Here is a 15451-nt window from a genome sequence, read left to right on the forward strand (position 1 = left end):
TTTGTATTTTGTAGTGTATACGTTTTTTTTTAGGAGTAGTGTCTCCTTATCATCTGTCGAGACTAGATTGGCTGCTGCGCCAGAAGGTGGTTCACTGTCATCATTTTAAAACTTTACACTCTAAGTCAGGGATGGGGAACCTTTGGCCCTCCAGCTGTTGTCGAACTACACATCCCAGCATGCCTTGCATCAGTTTTAGCATGGCCAAATAGCAAAACTGTAGCAGGGCATGCTGGGATGTGTAGTTCAACAACAGCTGGAGGGCCGAAGGTTCCCCATCCCTGCTCTAAGTAATTTCATTAGTAAAATGATACTAATGTGAGCTTCCTCTCTTCTCAGAGCCACAGTCTAAGCAGGTTTTCATTATGTGGAAGGTTAGCAAGAAGGCCAATAATAAGCTGCTACCAAGAGCTTGTGACATTCCGCACACGCACCTTACAGTGTGGAACATGTAATGGATTTGCCAGTTATGCACAGTAAAACTTGTCGGGTTTTAACAATAGGACAAGAGTGCTACGTTTTAGTATTTCTCTTTTTTTTTTGTTACAATATGACTGATGTACACTTTAAAACTTGATACAGAACTGAAACTTAGAAGCACAACCATGCAGATTCTCTTACCTTTACACCTTGAATGAGACCATTCATTAGAAATGTATGCTGTGGAAACGTTTCATGTAACACCTGCAGAAAATGTGATAGGAGCGTTAAAAGAAAGAAAAAAGAAACAGATAGATAGAAATTTTAAATAACTAATACCTCTTTCACATCGCAAATGCCGGCTTGCACCCAGGACACGGCACCATCCCAGGAGCGACCCGGCATTTGTTTAGCCCCCTACAACAACCAGGCAATATGCACAGAGGTAACATCTATGATCTCTAAAGACAACAAACATGCTTAAATAATAGCGACTACTTAAATCAAACAATAGTGCATCCAAAAGGAAATCTGTTTAAACAGTCATACTCACCACTAGCATTGGCGTCGTTAACAGGCCCCAGGCAAAAAATTCTAGGAAGATGACAACAACAGCATGATACACACTTGGCTTTCCCATGCCTTGTTGCTGATGAGGAAACATAAATAGACAGTGTGTAAGAACATTGCAGTTAAACATTTTAAATATTTCAGAGAGGAATTAAATTTAAGAAAAGAGATGGTATTCAATAAAGATTAAGGGGGAGAATTATCAAAGCTTGGCAAGAGATAAAATACTAACCAATCCAATCTTAGCTGTCATGTTAAAAGATGGGCTTGAAAAATGTTTGTTAGACGCTCTAATTGGTTGGTACTCTATCTCTGTCCACTTTATCACCAAGATTTTATAAATGTCCCCAAATTCTACTTTCTTTACAAAGTACGTATTTAGCCTGGTTTGTTTGTTTGGTTTAGCCAATGTTGACATGGACATACATCTAGAGACAAAAGGGTGAGAGAATAAACAAGACATTTTCGGAGTGTTTTCCCATAATTTTAAAGCGGCAATCATTTGCACTGAAAAAAACAGGTTGATTTTTCTGATTCGCACACCCTATTACATTTGGCCCCTAGCCTCCATATGCTGTGCAAGGCAAGACGCCTGGCGTGAAAGAGCCGCCAGGTGCCCTACAACTCTGCTAGTATTGGACATCTTTTCTTTTACTGAAAATGCATCATAGACACAACATGACTACTGTGCTGATTAATTTGATATGCGACACTTGTATACCTGTGCGCAACTGAGTATGTATACAGAGCACTTGTAATGGAATAAAGCTGCCTCTGCATCATGGCATTTTGTATACAGATTCAAAGACTCAGTCATATGTCAAATCTAATCAGCACAGACAGATGGCGCGTGCTAGACTCATCACACTGTGACTTAAGCTGGGTACACACAGACAGATTTATCTGTCCAAACAGTCTGGTGGAAGCAAAAATCTGGTAATATATGGGAGCAAATGAGTTAGCCATTTGCTCCCAAAAGCTGGAAAATGGATAAAACTATTGTTTGGACACATTTGTTAAATCAGAAGGCTTTAAACTATTTGTCTGAATGACTATTTTCTGATTCCACCATTTGAGAGCAACTGGTTGATTGCCCTTTGCTCCCATATATTACCAGATATTTGATCCGACCAGTCAGATTGGACAGATACATTTTTAGTTATTTACTTCGCTTTAGAAGCATTTTTTGGTTAAAAAAAAAAATGGTGGCCAACACTAGGATAGTCTTGCAGGCCCTGGGGCACAGAGAGGTGCTGCAATGCTGAATAAGGGCACATCTGCAAGGTCGACAAACAAGGTCTATACGGACACAAAACAAGTAAAAAGAGCCATATTCACGTCAGCCTCAGAATGTCAACATACAGTATTTGTGTTATTATAGGTTTAAGCCAAAATATTGGGTGGGAGCTATGTCAACATTCTGTTGTAAACATGTTAAATGTCAACATTAGAAACAGGTCGACTTTTTAAACATGTCGATTTTTTATATAATGTTCATGATCGCATTAAGACTGTTGACTCTTCATGCTATACCCAATTTTGAATGTATTCTTAATGAAAAAGCAGCACAGCCAGACTGCTAGTTTCAGGTGCAATAGGGAAAATAATTCAGCAAGTAGAAAGCATGGCAAGTAAAAAACCTCAACGTTATAAGGGTCAACCCTACTGAATTTCAACTTCAGCATAAACAAATATTCTGCAAAACCAGCTGCTTGTGAGGGAGGGGTTGCCATGAAATGTCTGCACATGCTTTAATTGCCATTTTTTATTAAAAACTTTTTAAAGTTTAAACACAGCAGCTTCTAACAAGTGTTTTCACAGTATCAGCTAATGTCAATGCTATGTACTGCCAGGAGGAAGAATGATTAACAGAAAGCCTTAAAACACAGCTTACACCATATCAGCAATCCCCCAAACCCATCTGAAGCGGCCATTTTAGAACAACAATTTAACACTTTCCATGGTGTATTGAGCGATCTTTGTAAGTTTTATGTACTGCCAGAACCTCTGTGTACAAGACATATGGTGAACAGAACATAAACGGGACACCACAGTTATACTTAGTATATATTAGAGCTTCAGTGCACTGCAATTAAAAAAATAATCAGATACTTGTCCAATTATGCAAAAACTGCATCAAAACAAAAGAAAACCTGATTATGGAGCAGCTTCCAATAATTAGCATCTGTGACGTGGTTTGTTGCTAAGCTGCAAGTTATGACCCGGCTGAGATAGTGACGCAACTGGTGACAACAAAACTGATATACGAGACATACTTTAAACATATGTTATTTCATCACCCATGGCACTTTTACACTATCAAAAATGTATCTTAAGCTGCATACACACTATGACACACATTTGTGATGGTGAAAAGGTGCCATAGTGACTATTTGTCTCTGAAACACTGCCATCTGTTGGCAGGGAGTGAAACTACATCTTTCTCTCTCTCTCAGAGGCAATTAGCTTTTAGTGAAACTAAATCTAGAACAGATGGAGCTGCTCTTGGCAACAGAATCGCCAAACGCCACCCCGCGCCAGCCGGCGGAAGGTGGCCCTCTGGCAGCTGCCCCACAGCTCCCTGCAAATCCCCGTCTGTCCCCTTCTCCTTGGTCTCCCTGAAGCGGAGACAGACAGGTAAGCCACTCCTCGCAGCCTTGCTGACGGGGACACATACGTCCCTGTCAGATGGAGCTGCGCCAGCTCAGGACATCTAGCGATCCTGCAGGCTGGCCGACAGGTGCTCCATCTGTAGCGTTGGAAGCATTTGCTTTGAGCGGGCTTACTAGTTGTTAATGATTTCCCTGGAGTTACAGAAGGAGCAAGAGTTTGCTTTACCATTGACAATTGTGTTTTATGAAAAATGCATCTTCATCATTCATACACATATTGAACGGTATGCACCTAGTCATAAAAATGTTACTGCATGTACAGATGGAAAAGGAGGTCAATAATGACCCACAGGATCACGCATAGTTATCATTCGTGAACACTAAACGATACGCACTATAACATTGTTAACTATATCATTATCGTGCATGTGGTCTGCCTTTATTGTATAGTGTTTAACAGTTTAATGGAGGTTCTATCAGAAATGACTCAGTCCTAATGCTATGTCACAGCTGCAAACAAACAAAGCAGTTGTCTATGGAACAAATTTTAAACAGAAACCAACCCTGCTGCTTTGTGAGTGAGATGACTAGATTTATTAGCACTGGGAATACCGTAAAAAAGAGAGAGACTGACAGTGGTCTTGAAAAATGTAACTTTAACCCCCAATACTAACAAAAATCATTAAAGTCAGCAACATCTTATATATTACGGTTAGAATTATACTCTTACTATAGTGCCAAACAAATCAGCTGTCACTACTGAAAGGGTCAAAAATGAAATAGATCACATTTGCCAGGTTTGATAGGCTAGTTAACGCATTAAGCTGGTACTTTGTTGAGTCACAATAATAACTCTGCAGACTGCAGAACACACCAGTCCAGTGTGCAAATCATGAGATTTCAGCTTGTCAGCTTGGCTGTGTGCAGAGGCTTCTGGTACCATTACAGAATCAGGGCTAAGTAGATTACAGCAGTAAATCAGTTCCCTCTGCATACTGTAGCAAGCTTTCCCTGTGCAACAAGTATACTGGAGATGTTTTCATTCCCAAATGCACGTCACTCTTTATCCCAAAAATACACAATGCATTAAAAAAAAAACACCAACAATAAAAAATGCAACTTTCTGAAAAGCAAATAAAGCTAATGCACGTACTATGCATTAAATAATGCATAAATAACAGTATGGGAGCAAAGGAGCCGTTTGCAATATCAGGATTTTTATGAGATTTTTTATTTTAAACAAATATTCAGATTTAAGTCTGAACAAGGACAGCTAACCGTATACATAAAGCCATGATTCACCGATCTACTCTCTCTCTCCTCTGGGCAAACGCACGTGACTGAGCCTTTACAGTCTGTGCAGGATTAGATGTACATGGACAGAATCACACACAGACAATATGACTACAATAAATATACAAATGTATCCCCCCCCCCACCTACCTGCTACACCCTTCCTCTTTTCCTATTCCTCCACCCAGGCTTAGAATAATAGAAGCTTCCTTTGTTTCACTGACATGTAACAGATTCTGGTTACCCGAGACTCCTTATTCACTTCTCTGCAGCAATATTTAAACAGGAAACATACGCCTAACATTTCTTTTTGCCTAGTTTCTGGGTTAGTTCATATTGTATTTACAAAAATGCAACTTTGGAAGGATGCCCGCCTTCAACTTCTGCACTGTAAAAGGAAGGGTAGCACACTTTCAGAGCCTTCTAAAATTAGTGCAGTCTAAAATAAATACAATATAGATATAACTACGCGTCACATTCAAAATGAAAATATGAGAGTGGATATCTCGAGGCAATGCACAGGTTAGCAAATCTAGTATCCAACATACAGACTGAAATCCCAAAAACCTATTGGGAAAACTTGAGATGAAAGAACGACAGCTTTAAACCATTTGCTACTACCACAAGAGCCAAGCCTTGAAATCTGCAAATAGACTCATTACATGCGTGCCCCCGCCGTTCTGAATCTGCCCAAGATTCAGAACAGCCTCGTCGGTAAATTTAGTGCAGTCGCTCCTGCACATCTCCTGCATGTGTGGCGCGGGGATGTGCAGAGGGGGCCATCTGAGCGACTGTCAGTGAAGACGCCACTGAAGCCACGCCGGTAGCCCCGCTGAAGGACGCCGCCTGGAAGTCCCAGTGACGGCGCCCAGAAACAAGACACCTCCTGGGACTGCCGCACGCCACCCGAGCCCTCTGCAGTAGGACGGATGCAGTGAGAGGACGCGACGCTGGAAGACTCCGGAGTTGGTGTTAAGTGTCCCCCGGCTGTGGCATTACCCTGATGGCTGTTTGAGCCCGGTGCTGGTTTGCAAAATATGGGGGACCCCTACTCCTTTTGTCCTCTGTATTTTGGCAACCAGGACCGGTCCTAGAGCCTGGGCTGTTCATGCTCGTGGGGACCCCAAGCCATTTTTTATTTATTATTTTAATGCAAGGATTTTATAACATGACATTTGAAATCTCCCATGCTGAATCTCCCATTATGAATCTCTGACACAAATCTCTCTGTATATGGCTCATTATCTGAGAGAGTGAAATCTCTCGTGCTGAATTTCCCGTTCTGCATCTCTGGCACAAATCTCTGCATATGTAGGGCCCTTAAGAACTATCTCCCTACAACTACAGAGTGTGGACAGGGAGATAAGCGGATATATCCTGCTATCGCTTGTAAATCAGTGTTTATTCGAATAAACCAGTGGTTCAAAAACAATAACTAAAAACCATCAAGCACAATGGTTTAAAAGGTATTTTTTTAAAGGTTTTTTTTAATTAAAAACTACTGGCAAGAGAAGCAGTGCAAATAAAACTTCATTAGCAATTAATCTGCAAGAGAATTTTTTTAAAGACTAAAAATATTGTAGCACTGCAGCTGAAAACTCCGACATACTGACATGAGTTGTCTAATTGAACAACAGTATCACACAATATATAATTCTGGTCATGATAGAAAGAGACTCAAACTCAAGTCACATGCAGAAACATTTGTGGGAAGAATGTGAGAGAGGTACTAGCCTTGTAGAGTGATAAAGTGGAGTGAGATAAAACTACTTAACCACCAATGTCGGCATACAGGAGGAATAGAATAGTATACAGTGAGAAACCAAGCCCAAAGCATGGCGAGTGCAACTAATTGGTGTCCATGTCGACAGTTGTCGAAGTTGACACCAACAAAATCATGTCTACTTATTCATGTTAAAAGTTTGATCCTGTCGACCTTTCCCACATCGATCCTTCCAAGGTAGACCTACTGCATGTGGACCTTTCAGGTTAGACCTATTGACTTAGTTTTCATGCTAGGCTTAAGCCCCCCTTAGGATGGCGCAGCCTAGTCACTGTTGGGACGGGTAGGCAGACAACTTTATGCATGGTAGGCAGATATGCAATGTAGTTATAGGTTTATGAATTGCTGACAACGCCGAGGTCTATTAACAGTGGCTGCCAGCTATTCCAGGTGCCCCCTGCCACTAAGAATCCTAGGGAAAAATCCTTGAGTGAACACTAGGACTGTATCTAGACACTGTCTATCTAATAATCCACAACCCAACTATACGTGGTAAGTTACTGCAGCTATTTGAATATTGCCCCAAATGGAGATATGTTCAATGTCAGCACCAATTTAAAACAATGGGTGGTGAAAAGATCAACAATACCATCAAACCGTAATATGAGTTACTGGATCTGAGAAATATCTCCTGGAAGCACTGGTAACATTCCTTTAGGTGTGTTCATATGCTGGTAAGCTTGTACACATGTTAATCACCCATAAATACAGTATAATGCTACAACAACAGAGTAGTTGTCTTAATCATGGTGTTTTAAATGCCGTACAAGTTATACCCACAAGAAGTCATTCATTCCTTAGAAGGCACAGTCCACTTTGAAATCCCCATAATCCGTATACTCTATTCTCTCAAAAAATGGTAATAAGTAGAGACAGGATTATATGCAACATAAAAAGCTCGAAATATGCATGCAAATATGCATGAAAAATACTTAAAATATGCATGAAAAGCGTCAAAATATGCTAAATAAAAAATACAAAATAAAGTGAAATTTTATAGTTTTTTATTTAAATCAGCATACAATTAGTAAGTAGTAAATGACCCCCAGCAGTATACCCCACATAATGCCCCCAGCAGTATAACACACATAATGCCCCCAGCAGTATAACACAGATAATGCCCCCAGCAGTATAACACAGATAATGCCCCCAGCAGTATAACACAGATAATGCCCCCAGCAGTATAACACACATAATGCCCCCAGCAGTATAACACACATAATGCCCCCAGCAGTATAACACAGATAATGCCCCCAGCAGTATAACACAGATAATGCCCCCAGCAGTATAACACAGATAATGCCCCCAGCAGTATAACACAGATAATGCCCCCAGCAGTATAACACAGATAATGCCCCCAGCAGAAGTGCACATAATGCACCCAGCAGAAGTGCACATAATGCCCCCAGCAAAACCGCACATACTGTAATGCCCCAGCAGAAACTGTGTTGTAAGTTACACTCACCGTTGCCATCCGTTGGTTGAGGTCAGTGTTCTGTCCAGAAGCACCACTGTTCGGGACCTCCAGCACCCGTGTGGCGCGCAGTGATTCCCCGCGTGTCAGCAGAGGTGGACAGCCTGTCAGCAGAGGTGGACAGCCTGTCAGCAGAGGTGGACAGCCTGTCAGCAGAGGTGGACAGCCTGTCAGCAGAGGTGGACAGCCTGTCAGCAGAGGTGGACAGCCTGTCAGCAGAGGTGGACAGCCTGTCAGCAGAGGTGGACAGCCTGTCAGCAGAGGTGGACAGCCTGTCAGCAGAGGTGGACAGCCTGTCAGCAGAGGTGGACAGCCTGTCAGCAGAGGAGGACAGCCTGTCAGCAGAGGTGGACAGCCTGTCAGCAGAGGCGTATCAGCTCTTCCACCCACATCCCACCCCCCGCCGCGCTGACAGGCCGCTCAATCCATTCCTCTGATGGGCGATTCTGTCAGCCTATCAACGGCGTTTCCTCACATAAAGAAAAAAAAAGTCAGGAAGTGAGGGTGAACGCTCCGCGCTGACCGCGCTATGCCGAATATGCACCATCAGGACATTTAGGTCAGATATGCAATTTCTGCTGAAAATCAGGCAAATATGCAAATGCATATGCAAATATGCAAATGCATATAATCCGGTCTCTAGTAATAAGTATTGCGTGTATGGTTAACAGTTTGATTCAGGTTCCGGTTCCGCCTTCCATGGGAGAGGACGCGAGTTAGAGCAGCTCCGTGGCAGGTGAATCGGGCGGCACCCCAGACTCACCGCACCGCGGTCTAGCTCGCTGGACAGCCCCCCTTGGTCCTCCGGAGCCCCCCGCCGATGTATGGAGAGATATTTCTCCATGACAAAACGAAGGGGAACTGTGGCCAGAACACCGCTAAAATCCAAGATGGCGACCGCGCCCGTCCCGCCGCCAGTCTCCGTGTGCGCCCTCCAGTCCCCCCAGCCGGGAACCAACAAGGTCAGTACATCACTCACTGACAGCCCGCTTGACCCCCTGACATGTTCTTCACAGCCTTCACAGGCTTCACAGGACTCTGTCTCATACCAAGTCATGGTGCAGGCTATCAGAGACACTATGGAGCCGCTGTTCCAGCAACAGGCAAGCACCTTTAAAAGCTCCATAAATGAACTGAAAGATCATCTTTCTCAACTCAATACAAGGGTGGCCCAGAATGAATCCAGGGTGGGGGTCATATTCCACGATGTTAGTGAACTGCAGGCAGACAATGCTGCATTGCAAAAATCAGTACATGTGCTAACTAACAAAGTGGATGATCTGGAAAACAGATCCAGACGAAACAATGAGGCTGGTGGGGCTGCCGGAGCAGGTGAAGGGTGCTGCTCTTCACCAATTTATAAGGAACACCCTGCCTGAACTTTTACAAATAACCGCAGATTGTTCAGACATGGTGGTTGAGAGGGCCCACCGCATAGGCCCAGACCGCAAAGACCAAAATGCAAGACCCAGAGTGACCATTTTCAGATGCCTCAATTACTTGCATAAGGAACTGATATGGAATGCCTCTAGGAAGCTCAAAAACCTGCAGTGGGAATCACACAGGTTACACATATTTCAGGATTACTCAGCGGAGGTCACTAGAGCCAGGAAGGAATTTTCCCCCATTTGTGCCAAGCTGATTGCGGACAACAAAAAGTTTGCCTTGATGTATCCCGCCAGACTGCGCTTATTTGAGGGGGAATCTGTCAGACTTCTCTACCCCAGGAGATGCACAGGCCTACCTCCGGGAAAGTTTGGGATCACCATCAAGGCAGTCTTAAGCCTTATGAATGCTTAATTGGGTGCAGGTTTAAAGCATCGTGACTGACTGTGACGGGACTCCCAAATGGGAAGGCTATATGCAATTATTTTACAGGGGGTCTCCCCGCGGAGTTGCCTGCTCCGCCCCCCCCCCCCCCCCCCCCTTCCCTTTTTGGGGGGTTTCTCTTTTTTCCAACCTTTTGCCCAATGTCATTGATTGGACTGGGGGGGGGGGGGGAGGGGAGGTGGGGATATATTGATGGAAGGTCCGCTGCCATGGGGAAATTCATCGATATTATTTGCAAATACAAGAACAGATGTACCCCCCAGGTTGGGACATTCGAAAGCCAGGAGAGACTCTCATACTGAAATGGAGTAACGACTGTCTATTTGCTTGCTGCTCGTGATAAGTACTTTATGTTTGTATTGTTATAGGGGTGCCAGCCCGGATGCGCTGCCTGAGGAGCTCACAGGTGGTAGTAGTTAGAATCCAGTTCTGTTTAATGCTACGGAAGTTGTTAGAGAGAGCGATAATTTGCTTCAGGGGAACAGTTCCTCTGAGGGAGGTTTTACCTTCCCTTTGTGTTGTTATGTTTGTGTTGGGGGGGTGTTGGGGGGGTGGGAAGGAGGGGGGGGAGGGAGGCCAGCTCAGGGACATCATACATGTTAGTAGCCAGTTTAACTTGAGTAATGGCGCAGGTTAAGATCTGTTCTTGGAACGTGGGCGGGATCAATTCCCCCATTAAGCGCAAAAAAAATCCTACTATACCTTAAGAAACAGAATGCAGACATCGCCCTCCTTCAGGAGACGCATTTGACCGAGGTGGAGCATGCAAAACTGGGTCAGATGGGATATGTGGTGGCAGCATCTGCCTCCTACAATTCTAGAGCAAGGGGAGTGGCAATACTAGTAAAGAGAAGTCTGACGCCGGTAGTGGAGCAGATATATACAGACCCGGGAGGGAGATATGTTATTACAAAAATTTCCGTGCTTCAAGAAACGTATGTCGTCTGCAATGTTTATGCCCCTAATAATTACTCCCAGAAATTCATAGGGAGACTGTTGTCGCGTCTTTACCCATTTGCTACCTCCGGCTTACTGATGGGAGGAGATTTTAATATCGTGGCACTTCCCTCAATGGATAGGTCATCAGTTCCTAAGAGACCCCTACCAAGACCATCTATAGGCATATCCCAAATAACATCCCAACTAGGCCTTATTGATTGCTGGAGAGTCCTGCATCCTACGGAGAGGGACTACACCTGCTTGTCAGCAGCACACGGGACCCTCTCCCGTATAGATTACCTGCTGCCGTCTGAAACCCTTTTCCCAAAATTAATTGATGCCCAGATAATGCCCATTTGCATTTCCGATCACTCAGTGGTGTGGTGTACGTTGTCGACATCTGTCGACGTGGGGTCCCACAGACAGTGGAGGTTCCCGTCTTATTTGGCTACGTCCCAGAAATTTAGGCAGGCATTGGAGGCGAGATGGGTTGAATTCACCCATGACAACAAGGGTCATGAACAAGATCCCGTTCTGCTATGGCAGACGGCGAAGGCTGTGTTGAGGGGGGAGATCATGTCCTATGTCAAGAAACTAAAAAAAGATAGATCAGCTAATGTGTTATTAGCACAATCTGCTTTGACGTCAGCTTACGCTAAATATAAGAACACCCCCTCTCCCAATAACAAAATTGCATATATGCAAGCAAAAACGCACTTTGACTCCCTGCTAGACAACCAAACCACCCAATATATGGCAAATACAAACTTTCAATTTTATCGGCATGGCAATAAAAATGGCAAATTGCTATCTAACCTGATAAGGGGATCCCGCCCATCGGCATTTGTTCCGGTTCTAAACGCCCCAGATGGGACTAAACTACGGAAAGGCAAAGATATTATAAACTTATTCCAAAACTTTTACCACAAATTATATACACAAGGGGCAATTGACGAAACTAACAAGAACCAATTTTGGTCTGAAGTTGCCCTACCCCAATTACCGGCTTCCACCGTGGACAGCCTAATGGCCCCTATAGACGTAGAGGAAGTCAAAGCAGCTATTTCAAAACTTAAACCACTGAAAGCCCCGGGACCTGATGGGTATTCAGGGGAATTTTATAGAATTTTGGTTGACAAAATAAGTGACACGCTGACAGCAATGTTTAATCAGCTGATGACGGGATCGGGATTGCCCCCCCCACTTCAACTCAGCGGTGGTGAAGGTCCTCCCCAAGACTGGACGGGACCCAGAAGACCCGGGGTCGTATCGGCCCATCTCGCTTCTTAATGTGGAGAAAAAAAGAGATAATTGTGTGTTGCGCAATCAATTAGCTGCTGGCACAGGGCTTGTCAGGCCCTAATAAGTAAACAAGATAAAAGAAATATATATGTGCCAGCGCTTGCTGTTTCAATAATTACACGGTTCTCATAAAAATATATATTTAATTAACGTATAAAATACATACATACATACATTTATTATGAAAATAAAAATAAATATAAATATGGAAATAAAATTGAATGCTGGTGAATCATTTATCGCTTGAGGTTATTCTCATATATGATAAAGTCCCGTAATAGGGGGGATTGTAAGCTGACTTATATTACCATCAATCCATCTGGTAAGATTTTGAGTCCAGAATCTGTGACAGCGATGGTTCTGAAATGCCTTATATTTTCAAAGGCTCACGGTTCCCTTTTTAAGAAGACTTCTCCTCCTCTGTGTGGATCTTTAGGGATAATGCAAACCCAAACGATTTTTCATCCAATAAGACAAAGGGGTGTCTGTAGGGTGTTGAACCAGGTCACTTTAGGGATGGAGTCAGCAGATAATGTATAGCTCAACGCGTTTCCCCGGAATATCCTCCTCCGGCTTCCTCAGGAGCAAATGTCGCTTCTTAATGTAGACTATAAGCTACTTACAAAAATCTTAGCGGATAGGATGAAATATGCACTACCCAAAATAGTTGACCCTGACCAGACAGGTTTCATACATGGCAGACATTCGGTCATAAATGTCAGGAAAGTCCTAGCAGCTTTGCAACACCTTGAAAGGCGGGGTATCCCAGGGGACCACGGTATAATATCAATGGATGCTGAAAAGGCGTTTGACCTGGTCACCTGGGATCACCTGTTCGAGTCTCTCGGGCGGTTTGGCTTCCCGGAGCCGTTTGTGGCTCTAGTGAGGAATCTGTACACGAGCCCAGTGACTCAGGTGGCGTGCAATGGTCACATTTCGGACCCATTTACCATACAGAAGGGCACTAGGCAGGGGTGCCCATTGTCGCCCCTGCTGTTTGCCATAGCGTTGGAACCATTGGCCATACTGTTGCGAAATACGGACTCCTTTCAGGGCATTAGAATAGGCTCTACAACTCTAAAAATCTGTCTGTTCGCGGACGATATGTTGCTCTTTGTGGCAAACCTACAATCGTCCCTACCAATCATAATGGACAAAATATCTAAATTTGGGTCCTTTGCGGGGTACAAAATAAATATACAAAAATCAGAAATTTTGCAGGTTGCAGGGAGGCAGCTATCCCAAAATATATCTCCAATACTGAGCCAATTTAAGGTCAAAACCCAATCAATACAGTACTTAGGGGTCTATATCCCATATAGCTTAACAAAACTATACTCGTTTAATTTCACACCCATAATTGACAAAGTAATGACGCAGCTTGAGGCATGGAAAACCCTACCCCTATCGTTGCTGGGAAGAGCAGCTGTATTGCAGTCCATTATCTTCCCAAAGCTGTCGTACTGCATCCAAATGCTACCTATACGGCTATCAAAATCAGACATCGATAAAATCACAAAAGGGTTTTTTAAATTCTTATGGCAGGGGAAAAAACCCAGATTTGCTAGGAACAAACTCTATTCCAGGAAGGCAGAAGGAGGGTTGGGAATACCCAATATACAGGCATTCACACACTCAGTTTTTATGAGATATATCCTAGACTGGTTCCAAGGCACGGAATCTTATACACACAGGGCTCTGGAGGAGGATGTCTTTGCCCCCTACTCGCCCGCGGCCCTGCTGCATGCTCCACGGTCGGATCTACCGGCAGGGGTGCTAGAGAATGTGTTATTCACAGATACATATCTTTCATGGCAGGCTATCAACAAGAAACTGGGACGGAACCATAGGAGTACAAAATACGCCCCATTCTGGGGTAACCCCAAATTTCAGCCAGGCATTCTTGATTCAGGCTTTGTAAGATGGAAAGCAAAAGGTATAGTAGCGATCCGAAACATATTCGACCCAGGGGGGAACCTGCTCACGTTCCAGAACTTAGTAGAGAAATATTCACTGCCCCATAAGGAATTCTTCATGTACCTCCAGGCCCGGCATTATGCCCAATCCATGCATACACCAATGCCTCAATCGACCACACCAGACCCACTTCACTCGGTATTTGTACTTAGTGCCACAGGGCCATATAGGCTCAGATACCTATATTCTGACCTGTTGCCAGTGACATTTGATGCTACTTGGACAGCAATTGCCGCCAAGTGGGCTGTAGACATCCCCCAGGTGGACTCCCACGCAGTCATAACGAAAAAATTGGAGCAAACATTAAAAACACTCCACTCAGCCATGCTCCAGGAGGTACATTTAAAAACCATACATAGGGCATACATTTCACAGTCACAACGAAAATACTTTGTACCAGGCGACTTAGGGCTGTGTTTAAAGTGTAAAAGTACGTGCTCATCTTTCTACCATAATATGTGGGACTGTGGGAGGATACGGAAATTTTGGGACAAGGTGATGAATATGATCAATGAGGTATGTCATCTACGATTGCAGAAAGACCCACTGGCCATGTTGCTGGTGAATTTCACAAATTGGAATATGGAGGGTAGAAAAACAGAGTTGACCCCTTTCCTAACTGTTGTCGTCACGGTCGCCAAAAAGATTATACTGAGATGCTGGACATCATCAGCTCCGCCATTCTTGGCGGCTGTGAGGACGACACTAATGCAGCTCCTGTACATGGACCGGAAAGCTGCACTTATAGATATAGAGAAGGGAGTTGTGAAATTTTATAAAAAAATGGGGTACCTATATCGAGTATGTAGATGAGGCGGTGCGCACGCAGATCTACAGAGTGTTTGAAGGTACAACATGGTATCTACATAGATCATTAACGGTATAAAGTGTTCCACTGAGCTGACAGTTCTTTGTGGGGGGGGGGGGGGGCGGGGGAGGGGGGTAGGAATAGAATAGGTTTGGACAAATCATTCAGGTCCGCGCAGTTTCTCAAATTCCTAAAGGAAGGAAGCAACAATTAGGAAACATAGTTGTATTGAAGGTTCAAGTATGTGGTCTGATATAAAATAAAATCAGAGACATGGCAGAGGTTAGGATATTTTAGTTTATTTCAAGGTACTTGTCAGAATGTTAATTGATCTGAATATTATATAAATACATTGTAAAATGTTTGTTAAAGCCGTGATGTTCAGAATCACTTCCCCATACTCGATTTACATTGTATAAGTACCAATGCGTGTTGAATGTATG

General features: G+C 43.7%; 1 protein-coding gene across 1 annotated transcript in view; it reads right to left on the reverse strand.

Annotated features, from left to right (window-relative positions):
• Positions 1-15451, reverse strand: part of LOC146080266 (solute carrier family 71 member 1-like) — a 53551-nt gene that overhangs the window by 24609 nt on the left and 13491 nt on the right. The window contains exons 2-3 of the mRNA XM_083187337.1: positions 974-1069; positions 622-684 (exon numbers count right to left, since the gene is read on the reverse strand). Coding sequence (XP_083043463.1) covers positions 622-684; positions 974-1069 — 159 coding nt within the window. The remainder of the gene's footprint in view (positions 1-621; positions 685-973; positions 1070-15451) is intronic.

The sequence above is a fragment of the Crinia signifera genome, chromosome 1 (assembly GCF_055691185.1).
Source record: "Crinia signifera chromosome 1, ASM5569118v1, whole genome shotgun sequence".
Lineage (NCBI taxonomy): Eukaryota > Metazoa > Chordata > Amphibia > Anura > Myobatrachidae > Crinia > Crinia signifera.